General features: G+C 40.9%; 1 protein-coding gene and 1 long non-coding RNA gene across 5 annotated transcripts; one reads left to right on the top strand and one right to left on the bottom strand.

Annotated features, from left to right (window-relative positions):
- Positions 1 to 25: 25 nt before the first annotated feature.
- On the top strand, positions 26 to 6,288 carry LOC131136811 (uncharacterized). Its single transcript, XR_009131814.2, has 4 exons — positions 26 to 136; positions 2,850 to 2,935; positions 4,193 to 4,242; positions 5,886 to 6,288. It is a non-coding gene; the product is annotated as an uncharacterized LOC131136811 (long non-coding RNA).
- On the bottom strand, positions 3,864 to 18,653 carry dennd2c (DENN/MADD domain containing 2C). 4 transcript variants are annotated; one of them, XM_058084066.2, is made up of 19 exons: positions 18,401 to 18,653; positions 12,924 to 13,699; positions 12,498 to 12,622; positions 12,010 to 12,089; positions 11,833 to 11,940; positions 10,696 to 10,774; positions 10,554 to 10,598; positions 10,093 to 10,277; positions 9,911 to 10,020; positions 9,451 to 9,520; positions 8,951 to 9,028; positions 8,488 to 8,628; positions 7,070 to 7,218; positions 6,819 to 6,996; positions 6,500 to 6,541; positions 6,256 to 6,364; positions 5,931 to 6,173; positions 5,764 to 5,850; positions 3,864 to 4,209 (listed from the first exon to the last, which is right to left on the bottom strand). In XM_058084066.2, exons 2-19 carry the CDS (start codon positions 13,607 to 13,609, stop codon positions 4,178 to 4,180), a joined length of 2,547 nt encoding a protein of 848 aa, XP_057940049.2. In that variant the 5' UTR covers positions 13,610 to 13,699; positions 18,401 to 18,653; the 3' UTR covers positions 3,864 to 4,177. The 4 variants fall into 4 exon arrangements, 3 of the variants coding, with proteins under 3 accessions (XP_057940049.2, XP_057940048.2, XP_078654367.1); XM_058084065.2 differs by having other exon boundaries at positions 3,865 to 4,209; positions 10,093 to 10,280; XM_078798241.1 differs by lacking the exon at positions 18,401 to 18,653 and adding an exon at positions 14,994 to 15,025 and having other exon boundaries at positions 3,865 to 4,209; positions 10,093 to 10,280.
- Between the last annotated feature and the right edge of the window lie 501 nt (positions 18,654 to 19,154).

The following is a 19,154-nucleotide window of genomic DNA, read 5'->3' as shown; positions in this document are numbered from 1 at the left end:
TAGCTAACCGCCAATACCGTAAACAAATGGAATAAATGGAGCTAACCGTGTGAGGAAAAGACGACAACAGGAGAAATGTTGCAACGAGAATACAAAAGCAGCAAAGTAGAGCGGAACGGCACCACCACAACAAACCGTGAGTCACCTAATGTTTGTGTCCAACATCGTCATGGATTAAATTCAAACGAAATTGGAACTTTGAAAGTGTTTATACAAGAGAGACATGTGAGACAATGTTAATGTCTGTCTGAGAAAAGCGTATAAAGTGTATGGCGAGGGGATTTATACTGCTACATTGCTAATCATTAAAGTTGGCGACTTCACGCGATAAACGAGGGAACGCTGTATATACGTTCTAAGAATAAAATAGCATTTTTCAAGTAGAAGTTTGCAATGTTATGTGAAAAAAGTAGTTATGGTTCGAAAATATCACAATACTGTGGGGGGGTCACAAATTGATTAAAATGAAAAAGTCGTGGTATTATAACAAATAAGTTATTTTTATGTGGGGGAAAAAAACTTTAAAATTAATAAATTCTGCAAAAGAAAAAAACAAATTTACAATAATGTTTTAAAATATGTTCTGAGAATAAAATAGCATTTTTCAAGTAGAAGTTTGCAATGTTATGTGAAAAAAGTAGTTATGGTTCGAAAATATCACAATACTGTGTGGGGGGGCGGTCACAAATTTGATTAAAATGAAAAAGTCGTGGTATTATAACAAATAAGTTATTTTTATGTGGGGGAAAAAAACTTTAAAATTAATAAATTCTGCAAAAGAAAAAAACAAATTTACAATAATGTTTTAAAATATGTTCTGAGAATAAAATAGCATTTTTCAAGTAGAAGTTTGCAATGTTATGTGAAAAAAGTAGTTATGGTTCGAAAATATCACAATACTGTGTGGGGGGGCGGTCACAAATTTGATTAAAATGAAAAAGTTGTGGTATTATAACAAATAAGTTATTTTTATGTGGGGGGAAAAAAAACTTTAAAATTAATAAATACTGCAAAAGAAAAAAACAGAAATTTACAATAATATTTTAAAATATATTCTGAGAATAAAATAGCATTTTCAAGTAGAAGTTTGCAATGTTATGTGAAAAAAGTAGTTATGGTTCAAAAATATCACAATACTGTGGGGGGGTCGCAAATTTGATTAAAATGAAAAAGTCATGGTATTGTATCATAAGTTTTTATGTGGGGGGAAAAACTTTAAAATTAATAAATTCTGCAAAAGAAAAAACTGAAATTTACAATAATATTTTAAAATATGTTCTGAGAATAAAATAGCATTTTCAAGTAGAAGTTTGCAATGTTATGTGAAAAAAAGTAGTTATGGTTCAAAAATATCACAATACTGTGGGGGGGGGGGTTTTGCAAATTTGATTAAAATGAAAAAGTCGTGGTATTATAACAAATAAGTTATTTTTAACTTATTCCTAAGATTGCCCTAACCTACAGTCATGGAAAAAAATAATTATTATTACAAACATTGTTTCTTCTTCATTTTAAGGTAAAAAAAAAAAATAGGTCATAAGAGTTTTGGCAGTACAACGCCATACTTAAGCTATTGATGGAAAATACTGTAGAAGTACTCCAATGTCTGTCCTTACCTTCAGTTCCTGGTAATCACTAATAGCTTAGCTTGACACTCAGGCGTGGGTTAGTTAGTAACCTTCAAGTAAAATTTTGCAGTCTCATTCGGTATCAATAAAGTCACGTTTTACTGCACGGTTTCACAACCTCTTTGAGGAAGATGGAGAAAATAAAAATGTCTGCTATTCCTCTTCCTGGAATATCTCCACCAATATTGATGAAACATTCAGTAAACGTAATAAAAGTGGGCAAATACGAGAAGGATACACGTGAGTTGTTTGCAGGAAGGATGTCAAATGACGTCATGTCACCTTGGTTAGCACATTATGACTAAGAAGCACCAATAGCTAGCTAAATGACAAATAGCCTTCCCGGGTCACCGTTTATTATTTGTTGACGTGCTCACAATTAGAATTAGAATGGTACACGCTCACCGAAGCCGTAGTTTGTGCGTTGTTGTGTATATTAGCATGCTCAAGATTATTTTACAGTGCATGAAACCATGGCCTAGAAATTAGCATAGCACAGTAGACTAATACGTAAACACAAACACTATGTCCTTACAAGCAATAACGGTTATCTTTATGACTCGCCTTCTTTTCCACCTCAACCCTGACCCTTTTTTTTTTATTTTCTAAAACTTTTTAAGACCTTATCATTGCTCATAAGCCGTGTTTCCATTACTAACATAGCTAACATATACTGTATCATCATGTAAGGTCCACAAGCAAATATTCTTAATGAAGTAAATTAGCATATACATTTACCATGTGTATGTCCAATTCTTAATACTTTTTAAGTTTTTTTTTTTAAATGACTTTATATAAATTATTATAATACTGTATTTTTCGGACTATGAGTAGCACTTTTTTTCATAGGTTGGCTGTTCCTGCGACTTATACTCCAGAGCGACTTATACATAAAAAAAAAAACTGTTTGTTACATAGACACTGGACACCGTTTGTTTATTTTTTGTGTAACTGTACTATTATGTTAGCATATCTTACAGCGATTCAGCCTGTTCTCTATTCTTTTATTGTTAGAATTTGCCTTCCAAGAGGACATAATGTCTAAAATAAATTACCCACAAAAAATGCGACTTATACTCCGGAGCGACTTATAGTCCAGAAAATACGGTATATGAATTAATATAATTGCAATTTCAGTTTATTATATATGTTGCCAAATCACATGATATATTTAATCTAATTAATTATTGTAATTAATCAATTTTTTTAACTGTCTTATAGATGATATCACACAACTCTGACCGAGCACCAGGACAACGTGAGAGGTGTCCTGACTGGGCCACCAATATTCTACACACATATGGCAGGTGAGTCTGGGTTGCTATGGGAACACCGGTGTTTGTTGCAAAGTTACTAAATATTGCTACTTTAAATGATTATTGATGTTAACATTTTTTGTGTATATGTGTGCTTTACTTTCCTATGCACTGGGCTAAAAAAAAAAGCTGAGCTGTAAACTAGCATTTGAAGAATAGAAAAATGTATTTATATAAGTATTTATTTACATTACTGCATGACTATAAAGGACTGGCGTGGGCACAGTGCCCCCTTGTGGCCATAAGCGTAACATACAACTAAAGCACACTTGCAAAGTCTCCTACAACAATGATAATGATGTAACGGGTGGCTAGACTAAACTTTAAAAGAACAGGCTAATTAGTGCAGTGTTGCATGTGGCTGGCCGTGGTGTGTTTGGGGGAGGTTTGGCCGCAGGACTTTTGCCCATTTAAAGTGTCACACTGAAAACAAGTAACCAAAACCACCCCATTACAATGATAACTACAAAAAACTTTTGCCTTTTAAATTATTTATAAACTATAAATGGAAATGCTAAGAATGTGCTAATTGCAAGAATGCTAGCAACCTATGCGGCTACATTGGAATAACATAACATATAGACAGTCGCTGAAGTGGTACACCTCAATCTGATATGCAAAATGCTAAATGTAGCACCCAGCAGGATATGTCCATTTTGGGAGTATCCCAACAAAATACAAATGCTAAACAAACTAATTGCTAGCATGCTAGTACTGCGTGGATTTATCTATAGCATATCTATGTGTGAACTGTATGTATGCAATTACGTACGCGTTAGTGGCGTGATACAGTATAATATAAGTAGTATTTTGATTGAGGACGTCTGACACAGGTCTCATTTGTCCATCTCCACTAAAACGTATAAATGGTAACATTGTGTGTGTATGTACAGTACTTTATGATAATAAAAGACAGCCACCACAAAATTATTTAGTGCCCTTAGAGCCTGCGTACGCAGGACACGTCTGGATTTAATTTTTAAAAAACTTCCAAATACTGTACAAGGGTTGTGAACAACATAGGAAAGTATGAGTATCAAAAATATATGTACAAATCCAGTTCAAAGGGAAAAAAGGGTGAGACTTAGTGACAATAAATCCCCATGTTAAGACTTTTGTACACGTTAGGGATTTGACATGACAACGTAAACAAATGCTGAGGTTGATGAGTGAGGTCACACAGGAGGACTTCTTGTAGTGACATGAGTCTTTCATCCACAATCTAAATGCTTTTCATTTCATTTGTAGAAGCTTCATCTTGTTTCCTGAAATCAGCAAAGAACAATCAAGTTAAGCAGGTAAGCAAGTATTATGTATATACATGGAGGTGTATGTACGTGTATACGTGTACGTGCGTACATGTGCGTGCATGTGCGTACGTGTACGTACGTGTGTACATGTGCGTGCATGTGCGTGCATGTGCGTACGTGTAGGATGTCGTTAGGATGTAGTTAGTATGTACAAACTACACACCACATAGTTTAACTACATATGATGTAGTTAGTACGTAGTTTAACTACATACTGTGTAGTTTAGCTCCATGTGTGTAGTTTAACTACACGCAAACTACGTGGCGTGTAGTTTAACTACATGCAAACTACATACGGTGTAGTTTAACTATGTGGTGTGTAGTTAACTATAATACTTAACTAGGTAGTTTAACTACATACAAACTACGTGGTGTGTAGTTTAACTACATACAAACTACATACTGTGTAGTTTAACTACACACAAACTACGTGGTGTGTAGTTTAACTACACACAAACTACGTGGTGTGTAGTTTAACTACACACAAACTACGTGGTGTGTAGTTTGTGTGTAGTTTAACTACACACAAACTACATACTGTGTAGTTTAACTACATACAAACTACGTGGTGTGTAGTTTAACTGCGTGGCGTGTAGTTTAACTACATGGTGTGTAGTTTAACTACATACAAACTACGTGGTGTGTAGTTTAACTACATACAAACTACGTGGTGTGTAGTTTAACTACATACAAACTACATACTGTGTAGTTTAACTACACACAATGTACATACTGTGTAGTTTAACTACACACAAACTACGTGGTGTGTAGTTTAACTACACACAAACTACGTGGTGTGTAGTTTAACTACACAAACTACGTGGCGTGTAGTTAACTACACACAAACTACGTGGTGTGTAGTTTAACTACACACAAACTACGTGGTGTGTAGTTTAACTACATACAAACTACGTGGCGTGTAGTTTAACTGCATGCAAACTACATAATGTGTAGTTTAACTACATACAAACTACGTGGTGTGTAGTTTAACTACATACAAACTACGTGGTGTGTAGTTTAACTACATACAAACTACGCAATGCGTAGTTTAACTACATACAAACTACATGGCGTGTAGTTTAACTACATACAAACTACATACTGCGTAGTTTAACTACGTGGGTTGTAGTTTAACTATGTGGCGTGTAGTTTAACTACATACAAACTACATGGTGTGTAGTTTAACCACATACTGCATAGTTTAACTACACAGTATGTTTGTATGTAGTTAAACTACCTAGTTAAACTACATTCCATGTAGTTTGCTACACAGTTTGTAGTTAAACTACGTAATGCGTAGTTAGTGTGTAGTTTGTACGTACTAACTACGCAATTAGTGCATACTTAGCACATAGCAGTGCATAGTTAGTACATAATGCTAAGAACATACATATGCATACGTGTATGTATGCATGTACTACGTACACATACTACATACGTGCATATACACAGTCGTACGCATACGTACACGTGTATACATGTGCATATTTACTGTAATAATAAGTCTTACCCAGTCCTTTGAGAAACTTGTTAACCCCGCTTGGTTGTGGCTCAGGAGAAGAGTCCAAATATTCAGCCACTCTGACCTCAAACAGCCCTGCAGGAAAGCAACACACATTTGCTCTTTTTCAGTTCCCTTTGACTTGATGGGAATCGCACATGAGACCAAAGCGTCACCTCTCGCCGTGGCCTTGTGAAGCTCTCGCTCCTGAACGAAGCCGGCGAACATCTGCGAGTCCATGAAGAGCTGCAGGAACTGACGCACGCCGCGGGACGGGTGAGACTTGCGGAAGGTGTCGCGTTGAAGCTCCCTGTTGCCCCCGGAGGACTCGACCATGTGGAGAGGGTAGTGGCCCACCAGCTCCACAAAGAATCGCACAAAGGCCTCCGACACCAGCGAGCACAGGTCCACCGTCTCACCTGGATGATTGGGACGTACATGTTAAGCGACTGAGTTTCTTCCTCCTTAATTGACTAGGCTCAAATAAAAGTCAACACAGACCTTCAGTGTCATCTCCATCCTCCTGCCTCACAATGTCGTCTCTCTCCTCCAGAATCTGCTGCAGCGCCGCCTGTAGTTTACTGGGCAGGATGCAGTCCTCATCCCCCAGCTAGCAATCATCAGATTGCTGACATTATCTTACAGCTGATAGTGTTCAACTCGTGGTCATGAAACTTCAGTTAGCTAAAAGTGTGCTAAATGAGCACCCCCGTCACTCCCACAGTAGACGGCTTTGTTTACACACCTGAGTGACAAACTTGTCTGCACACAGATCCACGATGAGGACCTGCAAAAAACAAGCCAGTCAACAATCAGTTCCTTTCAAACCTCAGATAAAGCTAAAGCTAAACAGCATGTTGATGCTAATCTGGAGGTTTTTTTTATTAATGTGTGAAATGGATCCATGATACTTTAGTTTCTTCATGAGCTACATAGGATGAGCTCCCATCACCAAAAAATGGCGGTGAAGGTTTTTTCACATCCACTGGTGATTTCCATCTAATTAATCTCCAACTAGCAGACATAATACAGTTGAGTAGAACAGATGATGAGGTGTGACTGACCTCTTCTATGGGGAGCTCCAGCACCTGGGGCAAGCAGGGGGACAGCACCCCGATGAGGAACGGTGTAGGGGAGCAGCTGATGTCCAACATAGTGGCGGGAAGCACAGGCACGAAGGTGTGCTGCCAGGTGAACGGGTACAGCAGCGCCAGCACTGCATGGCCGCAAAGGGACAGCATACTGCAAGTCAATACACAAAAAAAAGTGTAATTAAGAGTGAGTGGGTGGGTGAGTGGGGGGTGTGGGGGTGCACCTGAGTTTGTCAGCAACAAAGATGACCCTCCTCTCCAGCAGCAGAGAGGCAAACACCTGCAGGAGTCTCCCCACGCTCAGACACCCGAGCAAACTGTCAAAGTCTACATGCTCCAATCTGGAATCCACCGGACGACACAACGTCAGCACCTGCAAACACACACACAGAAGAGGACATGCTGTATGTTGTATTGACCACCAGGTGGCGGTGTTGACACGTTTTGCGGCTAAACTTTTACTTTGTGACCTTTTTGTGGCTAAATGGTGACGCCATCTCCTGACTGTGGCGCTTTCAAAGTCAATTTTAATATGAACGCCACACATAATTATAATATCGTTTGTCCATTCACATGCACATATGTTACAAAGGGTAATCTGTCCACTCATGTACATGCACACACACACACAATAATAATATAAATAAAATAAACAATAACAAAACAGTAATAAATGTCACTCAGATACATCAGTCTGTCCATTCACATAAATAAGGGAAACTTTAGCCTTGCCATTCACATACATTATAAAGGTTTACATGTAATGTGACTTAACCACTCACTGACACATGAACATGTCTATCCATTCACAGACATAATGGAAACCAGCCTCTCCTTGCACTTACACATCAACATCTGTCTGTCCATTCACATAAATAATGGAAACTTCAGCCTTGCCATTCACATACAATATAAAGTTTGACATGTAATGTGACCTATCGAGTCACTCACACATGAACATGTCTGTCCATTCACAGACATAATGGAAACCAGCCTCTCCTTGCACTTACACATCAACATCTGTCTGTCCATTCACATAAATAATGGAAACTTTAGCCTTGCCATTCACATACAATATAAAGTTTGACATGTAATGTGACCTATCGAGTCACTCACACATGAACATGTCTGTCCATTCACAGACATAATGGAAACCAGCCTCTCCTTGCACTTACACGTCAACATCTGTCTGTCCATTCACAGACATACATTATATAACAATGTGTACTGTACAGTGGAAAAGGAGCATTTAAAAAATAGTGAAACAAACATAACATAATTTCTGGGGTGTAAAATGCACCAGTGTTTAACCCGTATCGTGTATATTTCATATTCCTTACAGTATACCCAATGAGTGTTAAGTTGCTGTGTGATGATGTGACCGGAAATGAGGATACTATTTTCGTCACTTGATTGTGCGGTGCTGGATGAGTGATTTCTGGTGTTGTCGTCCCCAAACAGACGTCTAACAACACAATAGAGGCGTTCCAAAGTGAGCCATATGAAACCAAAATAGCTTTCCTTTCCGTTTAAACACACCATGTCTCACGACCGGGGAGACGCAGACGAGTGGTTAAGAGGAAGCATAGTGCTAATTAGCCCTTCCATCCTGCGGTCTTACCAAGCACTGTTTGGGTCTTACCTCATTGCCAGAGCCGGGGAGGAAATTCTTGACTGTGACCGTGCGGCCGGGCGCCGGGAAGGGTGCCTCCATCACACTGCGCATGAAAGGATAAACCAGCGCCGGGGAGATCTCTCTGCGCCGCTCCACCTCCTCTAAAATCTGTGTATTACAAATATAAAATTAGCGTTTTGCCCTTGTGTGGGAAGACCGTAGACGCTGGACTGGTCGCCAGCCAATCACAGGGCACATAGATAAACAACCATTCACACCTACCAATTTGGAGCCTCCAATTAGCCTAACATGCATATTTTGGAAATGTGGGAGGAAGTACGCAGAGAAAAAGCCACTCACGCACGGGGGGAAAGATGCAAACTCCACACAGAGCTACATATCGTGCGGCCAGCATTGCTAACCACGACTTATACGTCGTGTTAATACGCCACAGTATCTGCGGGGAACATTCGAGAAGCTGCAGGATTACCTTGGCAAACAGGTTGAAACAGCCCAGCTTGCTGACAACACAATGAACCTCCGGGAGCCTCTTGCCCTTTCCGCTAGGCTGTTAAGAAGACAAGAGTTTCATATGTCAGACACACCTACGGTACATACAGTATAATAACGATCCTTAGTCACACACGCACGCAATATCAGGAATAACCAGAGACTTTACAGGATACAGAGGTGGCGTCAGAACCATTTTGTAGTCTAACAACAACAAGAAACAATCTTTAGTAGCTATAAAACTTAAGCCAAAGCCACATAATTTCTCCCAACAAAAAGAAACTATTTTAATGCCTACAAAAACCCTGCAAGACAAAAGACTGGGGGAAATTCTTCTCACTTTCAACCATGTGGTTTTGTTATTCGGTCTGCGATCCACACGCAGCCGACCTCCACAGAGTTAAGTAAGCGTGTGGACGACATGCCATGTCGTAACAACGCAAACACAGAGACAACGCCGTGACTCACGTTCCCACTCACCAGGATCTTACGACAGTAGCAGAACCAGCGGCTCCCATCCTCTCCCGTCAGGACGAAGGAGAACGTCTCGCTGCACAAACGACATTGTTAGCGACTCTTGACCCCACTACCCTGGCGTATGTAGGTGACACTTCTGTGTTTCTATGTAAGACAGAGACTGTATGACAAAAGGGCTCAGTCCGTTCATGCCATTGTTCTATGGAATAAAGTGCTGAAACTAATGCACAGAGTGAACCCTCTTCCAGCCTGTTGTTGTTGCAATGCGGTGTAAACAAATAATAAGACCATAAACTGTGACTATAGGGGTGTTATTTCATGTTCACAGAGCTCTAATTATGGTTTAAAGGGTTCTCTACGCTCCAACTACAAAACGTAGCAGAAATTTGTGTGATGGGTCGAGATCTAGAACCAATCCATTGCGCTAAACTAACTAACTAACCAACCAAATACGAAGGCTGACCTCGGAGCGTGCACAGAAGGCTTCCAGTCCTGCGGGTCGGGGAAGCAAAACTTTGGGATGACCTTCAGCTGATCCTCGGCTTCCTTCGAGAGCCGTGATGACTTTTCAAACTGAAACAGAACGCCGTGAGGTGAAGTGCGTCCCCATCAGATGTCATCCAGGCAATAAGGAAGGCTACCAACCATTTTGGGGAACTGTTGCGTGATTTCGGGAGAGTAGCTGTTGCCCGGGGAGCCTTTCCTCAGGGAGACCACCACAAAGATCTGGAAGAGCTGCTGCTGCTGAGCCTGGATCAGGTCTTTCTCCAAGGTGCGGTAGCCCGGCCGGCGCTTTAGTGTCGACTGTTTGTAAACGGATCTCCTTAAACCTGCTGGACAATGCACAGTGACTGTGTATTGTCACAAGGAATGTCGGGACTTGGACGCAACGGGTAGAAGAACGTAGCAGCTCCATTCTGGTGGATCCCATTATACAGCGTCACTATTACAGTGACAGCATTATGGTCCTACAGCTGGATGAGGACGTAAGACTGGTCCTATTGTCCCGCGTGCTGCGTTCAGGTGAAGTCATGTCGCTAAGGCTTCACTGATGATGTCACCTTCCTGTCTGCTTATCACATAAAAGCAAATTACAGACGTGATACCTTTGGTGTCGTCGTCAGGATCGCTTTCAGTCCCACTGGTCTCCTCTGACGACAGCAGTTAAAAAAAAAAAAAAAAAAGATCAGTGAGGCTTTGGTCACATCTTTACTGTTGCGTTGATGCATGCTAGTCCACATGTGTCACCTCGCATGGAAACTCCCTGGTTCTTTACTCGCTTCCTCCCTCGTTTGTCGTCAAATATGGTCTCGATCTTATTCACATACTGTGTAGGGCGAGAAGAAGTGTATCTGGTAAAGCATGATTTTTTATTTTTTTTTTACTTGTAGCCATTTCAGACAATCATGACGTAAAGGCTTTTAAGCAGGGATGCTCCTATTCCGGTACCGATCATCCAGGACTGAAATCGATACCGATACTGATAATGCTATTGGCTAATAATACTAATCGTGCTATTGGCCAGGTGTGCCGTACCATGGGACCCGAAAAGTATTCTCCAATAAAAAAGGACAATGCTAACTAAGCAGTGCAGTGGCTCTTTTTTTTCCAATACTGTACTTACTCAACTTGTAATGGAAGTCGTACGTAGACCGAAGACCTGTACGTTAGAGGTCATGTTTAACCTGACCCACTGGACTGTAATGGACTGTGATTCCAACAGGGACTTGAACACAGCATTAACAAGCCAAACAGGAACTGATATTGAATATTGAACATCTAAATAAGTGGAATTCCATGCACATTTCCTGGAAAAAACACGGATCTGAAGTTGCAGTTTGATCACGGCATTTCTATCGTATGGCGTGTACGAGTTTAGCCAGGTGGAAATACATTTTTGTCAGATTTTGTTGTTTCAGAGCATACGTATACACAGGATGTACACTGATGGAGTCCATAGTCAACATGGACAAATCTAACTATTCAATTCAAATGTGATCATTCCAAAGCCTTTTAATCAAGTCCCAGCACAGCATAAATGAATGTGTTTAGCATTAGCGCTAACACATCATGAGTGGTAACCATGGCTGACCCACCAATACGAAAGACCACCTATTAAAGTAGGTGAATGGCTGTTACTAGTATGTGTTATAAGTATTAAGTATTACCTTATTATTAGAGATTGCTCCGGCGCTTTCCACCGCCATGACGGGTGTGTTTTTGTTGCGCATGCATGCACCCTTTAAGTTGCACTACCACTGTCACTCTCCTTTACTTCCTTCTTGTACCGCCTCCAGTTTGGTGACAACGTCACTGGTTCTACCGCATTGCATCTAAACCACCGTCACCGTCTATGACATGACCACAAAACAAAATACAACTTACCGGAGGTGCTTTGTGAAGTTTCTGGGTGCTTATGTGTCGTTGGGGGGGTGCAGGCTTATGAGCGTCTGTCATGGTTGACGCCTGTACGGTTTGAGGTTTTGAATGCAGCTGAAAGAAGAGAATTTGTTATGACGGCAGTGTGATTACATTTGGATTGTGGCATAAGTACAGTGCTACCTTTCGGGTATGAGGTCTGGGAAGGGGGAGACACATGGGGGACTTTACATCCTCATAGGGGTTCTCTCGGGTCACGTCACCTGAAGGGAAACCAATGGTAATGGTAATGGTTTTATTTCATTTGAACATGCATCGGATTACAATTGAATGCATCACATAATCAGTTCACAGTTCCACATGTACACAGGTACTTTTACAATCAGTAACTGTCACATTTGTTCACTTCCTGCTTTCCTAATATAGTTTAAGGGTTTTTTTTAATAAAAAAAAGCCCATGACTGTTTCCTGTGTGTTTAAATGATTAATAGTAGTTCTGAAATAGAGGAGATAGATTACAACATGGTCATAAATTATCCGTATTCAAGTAAGTATTAGTAGTAGTAGTATTAGCAAGTAGTATTTTCAAAAGGGAATCTCAGTATATGAATATAATACAGTAAATAACTTTGACAGAGTAGTGGCATTAAAACATACTGGTTCAAACTTACAGATGATGTCTTCGTAAATATTATCATCAGAATAAGCGTGATGAAGGCCAGAGTGTCGGGTCTCGCCTCCCAGGATGCCTTGCTTCCTTGAGGGACGTACAGCATCCTCATACTCAAAAGACCTCCTGTGGCATTGTGGGAAGGAAAAAGAATTTAATAATGTGTTTTGGTGTCATGATCACTTTAAATGGTGTTCTATAATATTATTATCAATCCACAGTCAATATTGCCTTTTCTAAGTGTAGCCTAGCTTGTTTGAGGTTATGTTTGCCAACAAGTCCAGACATGGACGTGTACTCTGGATCGAGTTACGTAAGTGAATGCCAATGTGTGAAGATGACAACCCCGCTGTGATTCAAAAGGCCTTTTTTCCAGAATGAACAAAGCATAAATTGGTGAGCCAATCTTTACAGAGCATCAACTCACCTGTTATTTTTATGCCTGGAAAGACCGTTGGTCCTGGGGACAGGACATGGCGGAGGCGGGAAGCTCGGCGGGTGAGCTACCCTTCGAGCCCTGCCACCGGGCTGGTTGTTCCACTTCCTGGTGTCATTTTTGTCTCCCTCGTACTGAAACGTTCGCTGAGGTTTGGGCGGCGGCTGAACCGTCCCGAGGGACTTTCTGCCTTTTTCCCAGAGCAGCCGGTCCCCCTCGAGGCTCCGCCAGAAGCTCCTTGACATGTAGAAGTTCCCGGTGGGCATGTCATCTTCCAGATCGTCGGCTGACAGAGGTAGAATCTTCGTCACAATACCCAAATCCGAAATATATTGTGATTTTTGTCCGCCAGGGGCAGCAGGAGACTTGGGTCTTTGTGGCGCCTTGTGTCCTGGGCTAGCGGTTAACGCTTTGGATTCCCAGACATCTGAAGCCAAACTCAGATCTTTAGCAAGGAGGCCTCCAGGCGTGCCCTTGTTTGAACATCCATTGCTCAGACATTCACCAGGCACGGGGTTCGCCTGCTGGCTGCGACCTTCCCACTGAGAGATCCTCTGTCTGATGTTACAGCCTTGCTCGGGAGACCGCTGGTCCTGCCGTCCGACGGCAGCCCCTTTCTGCCGATGTTCGATTTTAGCACCCCCTCGCTTGCCTTGCTCCACTCTCAGAGCCAGCATGTTCAGAGGGGGCGGAAGTCAACCTCCATTCAGCTCCGGTTCGCCATCAGTGACGGCACCAAAAATCATTTGGGGTGCACTCTGACAATCCTGGAATAGCAACAAAAAGGACATTCTCAAACAAACAACACAAAGTCTTGTTCTAAAGTGGGCACTCACACAGTAAATGAAAATTAACTTGATAATATAATATGACAATATTATGTCTCTGTTTTCCTCGTCTCCCGCCTCCAAAGAGGCAGGAAGAGGTTTCACTCATTTGTTTCATAAAACAACAGCATGAATGGAATGAGCCCTTTTGTCAGTCATATACTCCTTTTGTCTTGGTGGGTGGAGGCGGGGCCGGTAGTATATACACACAGAATAGTGTAACATAGTAGAAATTAAATTAGTGGATTGCAATTAAGGTTGGGCGAAAAACACTTAAAAATGACAGATATAAATATAAACAATCCCCTCCTGACCTATAAACAGGTAGATATGGCGATAAACGCTGGCAAAATCGCTTCTTCCAGAGCATGAATGGAAGCTAGGTGGAGTTAGCTTGTGTTGTTGTGTGTGCTTGACTCTGTCTCGATGAGTATATTTTCACAACATTGTATTTTACGTTTTATGGTACCCGGTGACAACATGGATGTTCTGAGTGGAAAAAAAAAATATGAGAAGCGTGTTTATTTTTTAACGTAGCTCATCTTTGCCATAAATACACATTTCATTTTGTCTCATGAACTGTCTCCCGACTAGGTCTGGGTTAAACAATTATTTCTGTAGTCGATTAATCTAGAAAATAGTTTTCCATGCACTGATTAATCGAACGATTCATTTTTACATTGATTCGATTCCATTATCTCCCCTTAATTTGACCTATATAGCATTCATTCATTCGTTTTCTACCGCTTTTCCTCACAAGGGTTGCAGGGTTGCTGGAGCCTATCCCAGCTGTCTTCGGGCGAGAGGCGGGGTACACCCTGGACTGGTGGCCAGCCAATCACAGGGCACATATAGACAAACAACCATTCACACTCACATTCATACCTATGGACAATTTAGAGTTGCCAATTAACCTAGCATGTTTTTGGAATGTGGGAGGAAACCTACATAGCAATTAATGCTAATGTATCTCCATTATTAACAAGTTAAAAAATGAATTGTATTGAACCATACAACAATAAAGTGCACAATAGAATCATATCATCAATAAAATAAACAACAGCAGCTGTGTGTGTGTTGCTGCTCTCCTTTATCTTTCCCTCTTGTTTTCCACTACCACTCTCACTCCGTGTGTGTGCGTTTTAGATGAATGACGGGTTAATCATTTCAAACAAGGAAAAAGAAGAGAAAAAGAAGAAGAAAAGAAGAAAAAGAAAAAAAGTTGAAAACGTACGGTGTCTTCTCCTCCACGCCAACAGCTGCCGGTGTTTTGCATCGCGGCGGTGCTTTTACGCTACCACACCTCCATTTTGTACAGCTCACAGACCACCGAATAGTTACCTTTAGGTGTAAAGTACCTCCGTGTTTTTGACATCCCACTGCGACATATTTTATTCTCCCCTGACTCGCTGATACTCGACGCCGCGTTCGCCGCCATTTTTTGATTCTGAGTGACGACGTATCCACGTGCAGTTCTTGCGTGATGACGTCATCGATTACGTCGTCCCAGCACTAATCCAGACATCCCTAGTTGCCAAATACAATAACGGCTATGTGTAAACATGGGCTGCTATGAGAACGGTAGATAAACTTGAAAAAATATATATACATCTTCACAGGTGCATTTTGTGGTTGCAGTGAAGGTGCAATTAGGAATCATTTAACTTTAGTGTAATGACAGGGTTGCTCATGTTAGGTCCCTGTGATAGTTTCACTCATATTATTACAAGGACACCTTCTGCAGATGACAGCCTACGCAACACTACGTCATTCTCGGATGCTATTGCCTTGTATTTCTAACACACCCACACACACACACTCCTGGATGTCATTATTTTATTAGCATCACCAGTGTATCTGAGTCATGTCTGAAATAAGTACTCATTCTCAACTGCAGCTGGAGTCTGTAATTATGGACAGTCGGCGTCTGATCCGTCTTCCTGGAGCACAGCGCAGGAAACACAACTCATGTCTTCCTGTGCAAATGCGCTGCATAAATATCAAGAGTATTTGGGTCAATTCCGAGCGACACATTGTCATCCGAAGCTCATTCCAGTGTGTGCATACATTCGATTGAGGTCAGGCCAAAACAAAGGCGTCACTTGACTGTCCAACTGGTTCTCGTTATACACCCCCCCTACCCGAACTTCACCTCCTTCAATGGAATCTAGCTCATGTGATGACTAGGATCATTCTGTGAAATTTTGCACCCCCCCTACTTCTGTCTGTGTCGTTATGTGCCAAATATTTCATCACTGAAGCAAGTATACATGTTTTTGACAAAGGTCTTGTCGCTTATCCGGGTCACAGGAACAATAAACTATAACAATAATAAGAATCCATAATGAGTTTAAGCACCACATCCATATGACTCATGATTACTAATTGATCAAATCATTAAATGGCAAAAAAAGCAGTCTACTAGACTTCATCTAAAGTCTTTGGATCCACCTTCCAAGCCTCCTCCTCCTCCATCTAACCCCAAACATGGTCAATTACTGTATGCTGGTGACAATCCTGGAGCAACTTGACCTTCACACTCATGAACTTTGATGTGGAGGCTGGAGTATGAGAAGTCCTGCTTAAGAATTTGGCCCTTTTTTGTCATTTTTGAGAAGGTAATAAGCCAACAAGAATTGAGAGAGAACTAAACAATGATGTTGCATCTTGCAGAAAGCCGCATCCCAACCACCAAAAAACAGGAATATCATGGCTTCCCCATTACCTTTGAAATCACAAGAGAGGACAAACAAGTATCGGATCGGGACTCGTATCAACCGATACAAAAAAAACCTTATCGGGATGTCCCGAGTTGTAACAGTAGTCAAGTCAGGTTTATTTATAAAACCCACATGTGTCGACAAAGGGACGAAGCAATGCAGGTTTTCCTTCCAACCAGTTTCTCCAGCAGGTGATTTAATTGACAAGTTCCATCCCTCAAACCATAGGAGAGTTAATCAATCATTAAAATGATTAAAATTTGTGGAAAAAAGAAACCTTGACAAAAGGACTGCAGAAAGGGAGAATCCCACTTCCAGGATCACAATGATAATAAATGAATAGTCTTTGGAGAGCTAATTGAAAAGTGTCTCACTGTCGGACACACTTTGTCAGATGCATCACAGGTGCTTTGGCACCACGTTTACGATACATGGAAATGTGGTCATTACATGTTCCACTGTGGGTCTGCGTCCACAGTTTCTGGCTTCAGCAACACTTTGCGGGATATTTCATGTTTATATTCACAAAAACAGTCCCATATGAAATGCCGTTGACAAATGAAATTATTTCTCTTGCTGGGGAATCAACTCCAATAATTTCTGCCTCAGCTTGTTTCCTAAACAGAGGAGAGCTTGAGGTATGGCGGGGAAAGCAGCGCTTGGGTGAGGGCAGAGAGCGTATCGCGGCTACAGCCACGCCCATAAGTAGGATCATGTCACTAGGGCATAAGAGACACAGTTGAACACATTTAAAGCCACCCACAGCCACTGAAATTGTCAGGAAGGTCGGGCTCCCGTCACGGCTACACTATCCAAAAATATCCCAAATAGGAATAAGTATCTACAAGGAACAGGGTTACTGCATGTCACGTCTTGAGCTGACCCAACCCTAGTCAAGGCCTCGGGGGAATTCTGCAGGGCTCTGTCCAAAGCCACACAGCAGAGCAAATATGAATTAGCAACAACACAGTAGAAATCTAACTGACTTTAAGGAGCTTCAAAACAGTGTGCCTGATGGCAGTATGGTAATGGTAATGGGTTTATTTCATTTGAACATGCATCAGATTACAATTGAATGCATCCCATAATCAGTTCACAGTTCCACATGTCCAAAAGGAGTAGGAAGAAGCAAAGCTTATCAAATCCTACCCCTCCATCTGGTACTTTTACAATCAGTAACTGTTACATTTGTTCACTTCCTGCTTTCCATAATACAGTTTAAGGTTTGTTTTGGGTTTTTTTTTATAATGTACCTCGTACTGAAGTACAAGGTGATATGACCATACAATGACATTATGTGTACCATAGTAACTGTCAATATAGCAAGTATCACTTGCCCGAGGATGGTAAAAAACTGATACACCCATAAAGAGTTATAGAATTGATATTATGAGACATTTTTCACAAAACAATGATAGAAATGGTATCAAAAGCAATAAACTTTGTAAATATGTGATGGATTCCAAAGTAACGTATGAGAGTTCAAGGTGCGGTAGGCCTCATTCAGGACTTAAGTCCATTGGCAGGTGGACTGGCGCTCCCAGCCCACCTATTTTGTACTGAGCTGTGTTCACACTTGACCAATAAACCCCCCCGCCCCGGAGCATCCTTCCATTTTCTCGTGTACCATCAGCAGCACGCGTATCACAGTTTAAAAGTCAATGGTTGGCGTTTTCTGGGGGTGCGTTCAAAAGTGTTCAGGAGGACCAACCGACCTTCTACTTACATGTCTTGAAACGGCAAAAACGACAGAAAAGTCACATTATTGTGTACAGCTAAAGACAAGAAACGGCATTCATTGTCATTATTAGCTAACGGGCGACAAAACCCACAAGCTAACTTGAGCTTCATGAAACACCGACGCGAGGAAGAAACAACAGCAGCATTCAGGAGAAAGTCAATGATACAAAGTTTCACTTACCCGTTATTTGAATCCCAATTTTCGTCCTTTTTGGTGATGAAATGTCGGACTTAAAGTACATAACTGTTCAGTCGCCCCCATCGTCAATGAGCAAAGCTGCACTAACGGAAACGGAGAGTAAGTTACAAGCTCCTCAAAAAGTGCGAAGCAGTGCTTTTCACTTTATATTTATAACCGTGCACTCCAACAACAAAGAAAGTAGCCAAAAGAAAGAGACAAGCAGAGTTTTACAGTCTTCCTACTCCTACTCCTCCTTCTCCTTCTTTTGGGGACATTTAGATAAGCGAAAGTCATAAAACACCATTTCCTGTTACGCTTTCAAAATAAAACTCAACACCATAGATCCGCGCTAAGGATTTCAAAATAAACCACTATTTCCTGTTTAAGCATGCTCAATAAAATTCAACGCCATAGATCCTAGCTAAGGATTTTAAAATAAAACATTCACTTGTGCTTTAGTCTTGTTGATTCATATTTTATTGTGATATTGTTTATTGTAAATATGTATAACATTTTTAATTCAATTAATTATTTTTTTTAGCAGCTATTAATTTCAATTAGATTTTAAAATTAAACAAGAGCAAACAATGTATCTAAATAATTATTTTTCCTTTGGGGATTAATAAAGTAGTTTAAACTACTTTTATCTATTTCAGGGGTGGGCAAACATTGGGTTAAAAATTCCGCAGAGATGCAATGTAAAATAGGTGTTCATCAAACTTGCTCACAGTGCCACAAAACGAACACACAATCC

This window comes from Doryrhamphus excisus, linkage group LG17 (assembly GCF_037039965.1).
Source record: "Doryrhamphus excisus strain RoL-2023G ecotype Guam linkage group LG17, RoL_Dexc_Guam_v1.1, whole genome shotgun sequence".
Lineage (NCBI taxonomy): Eukaryota > Metazoa > Chordata > Actinopteri > Syngnathiformes > Syngnathidae > Doryrhamphus > Doryrhamphus excisus.
The sequence above is the reverse complement of the archived record's forward strand: the minus strand, read 5'-3'. Positions and strand labels throughout refer to the sequence as shown.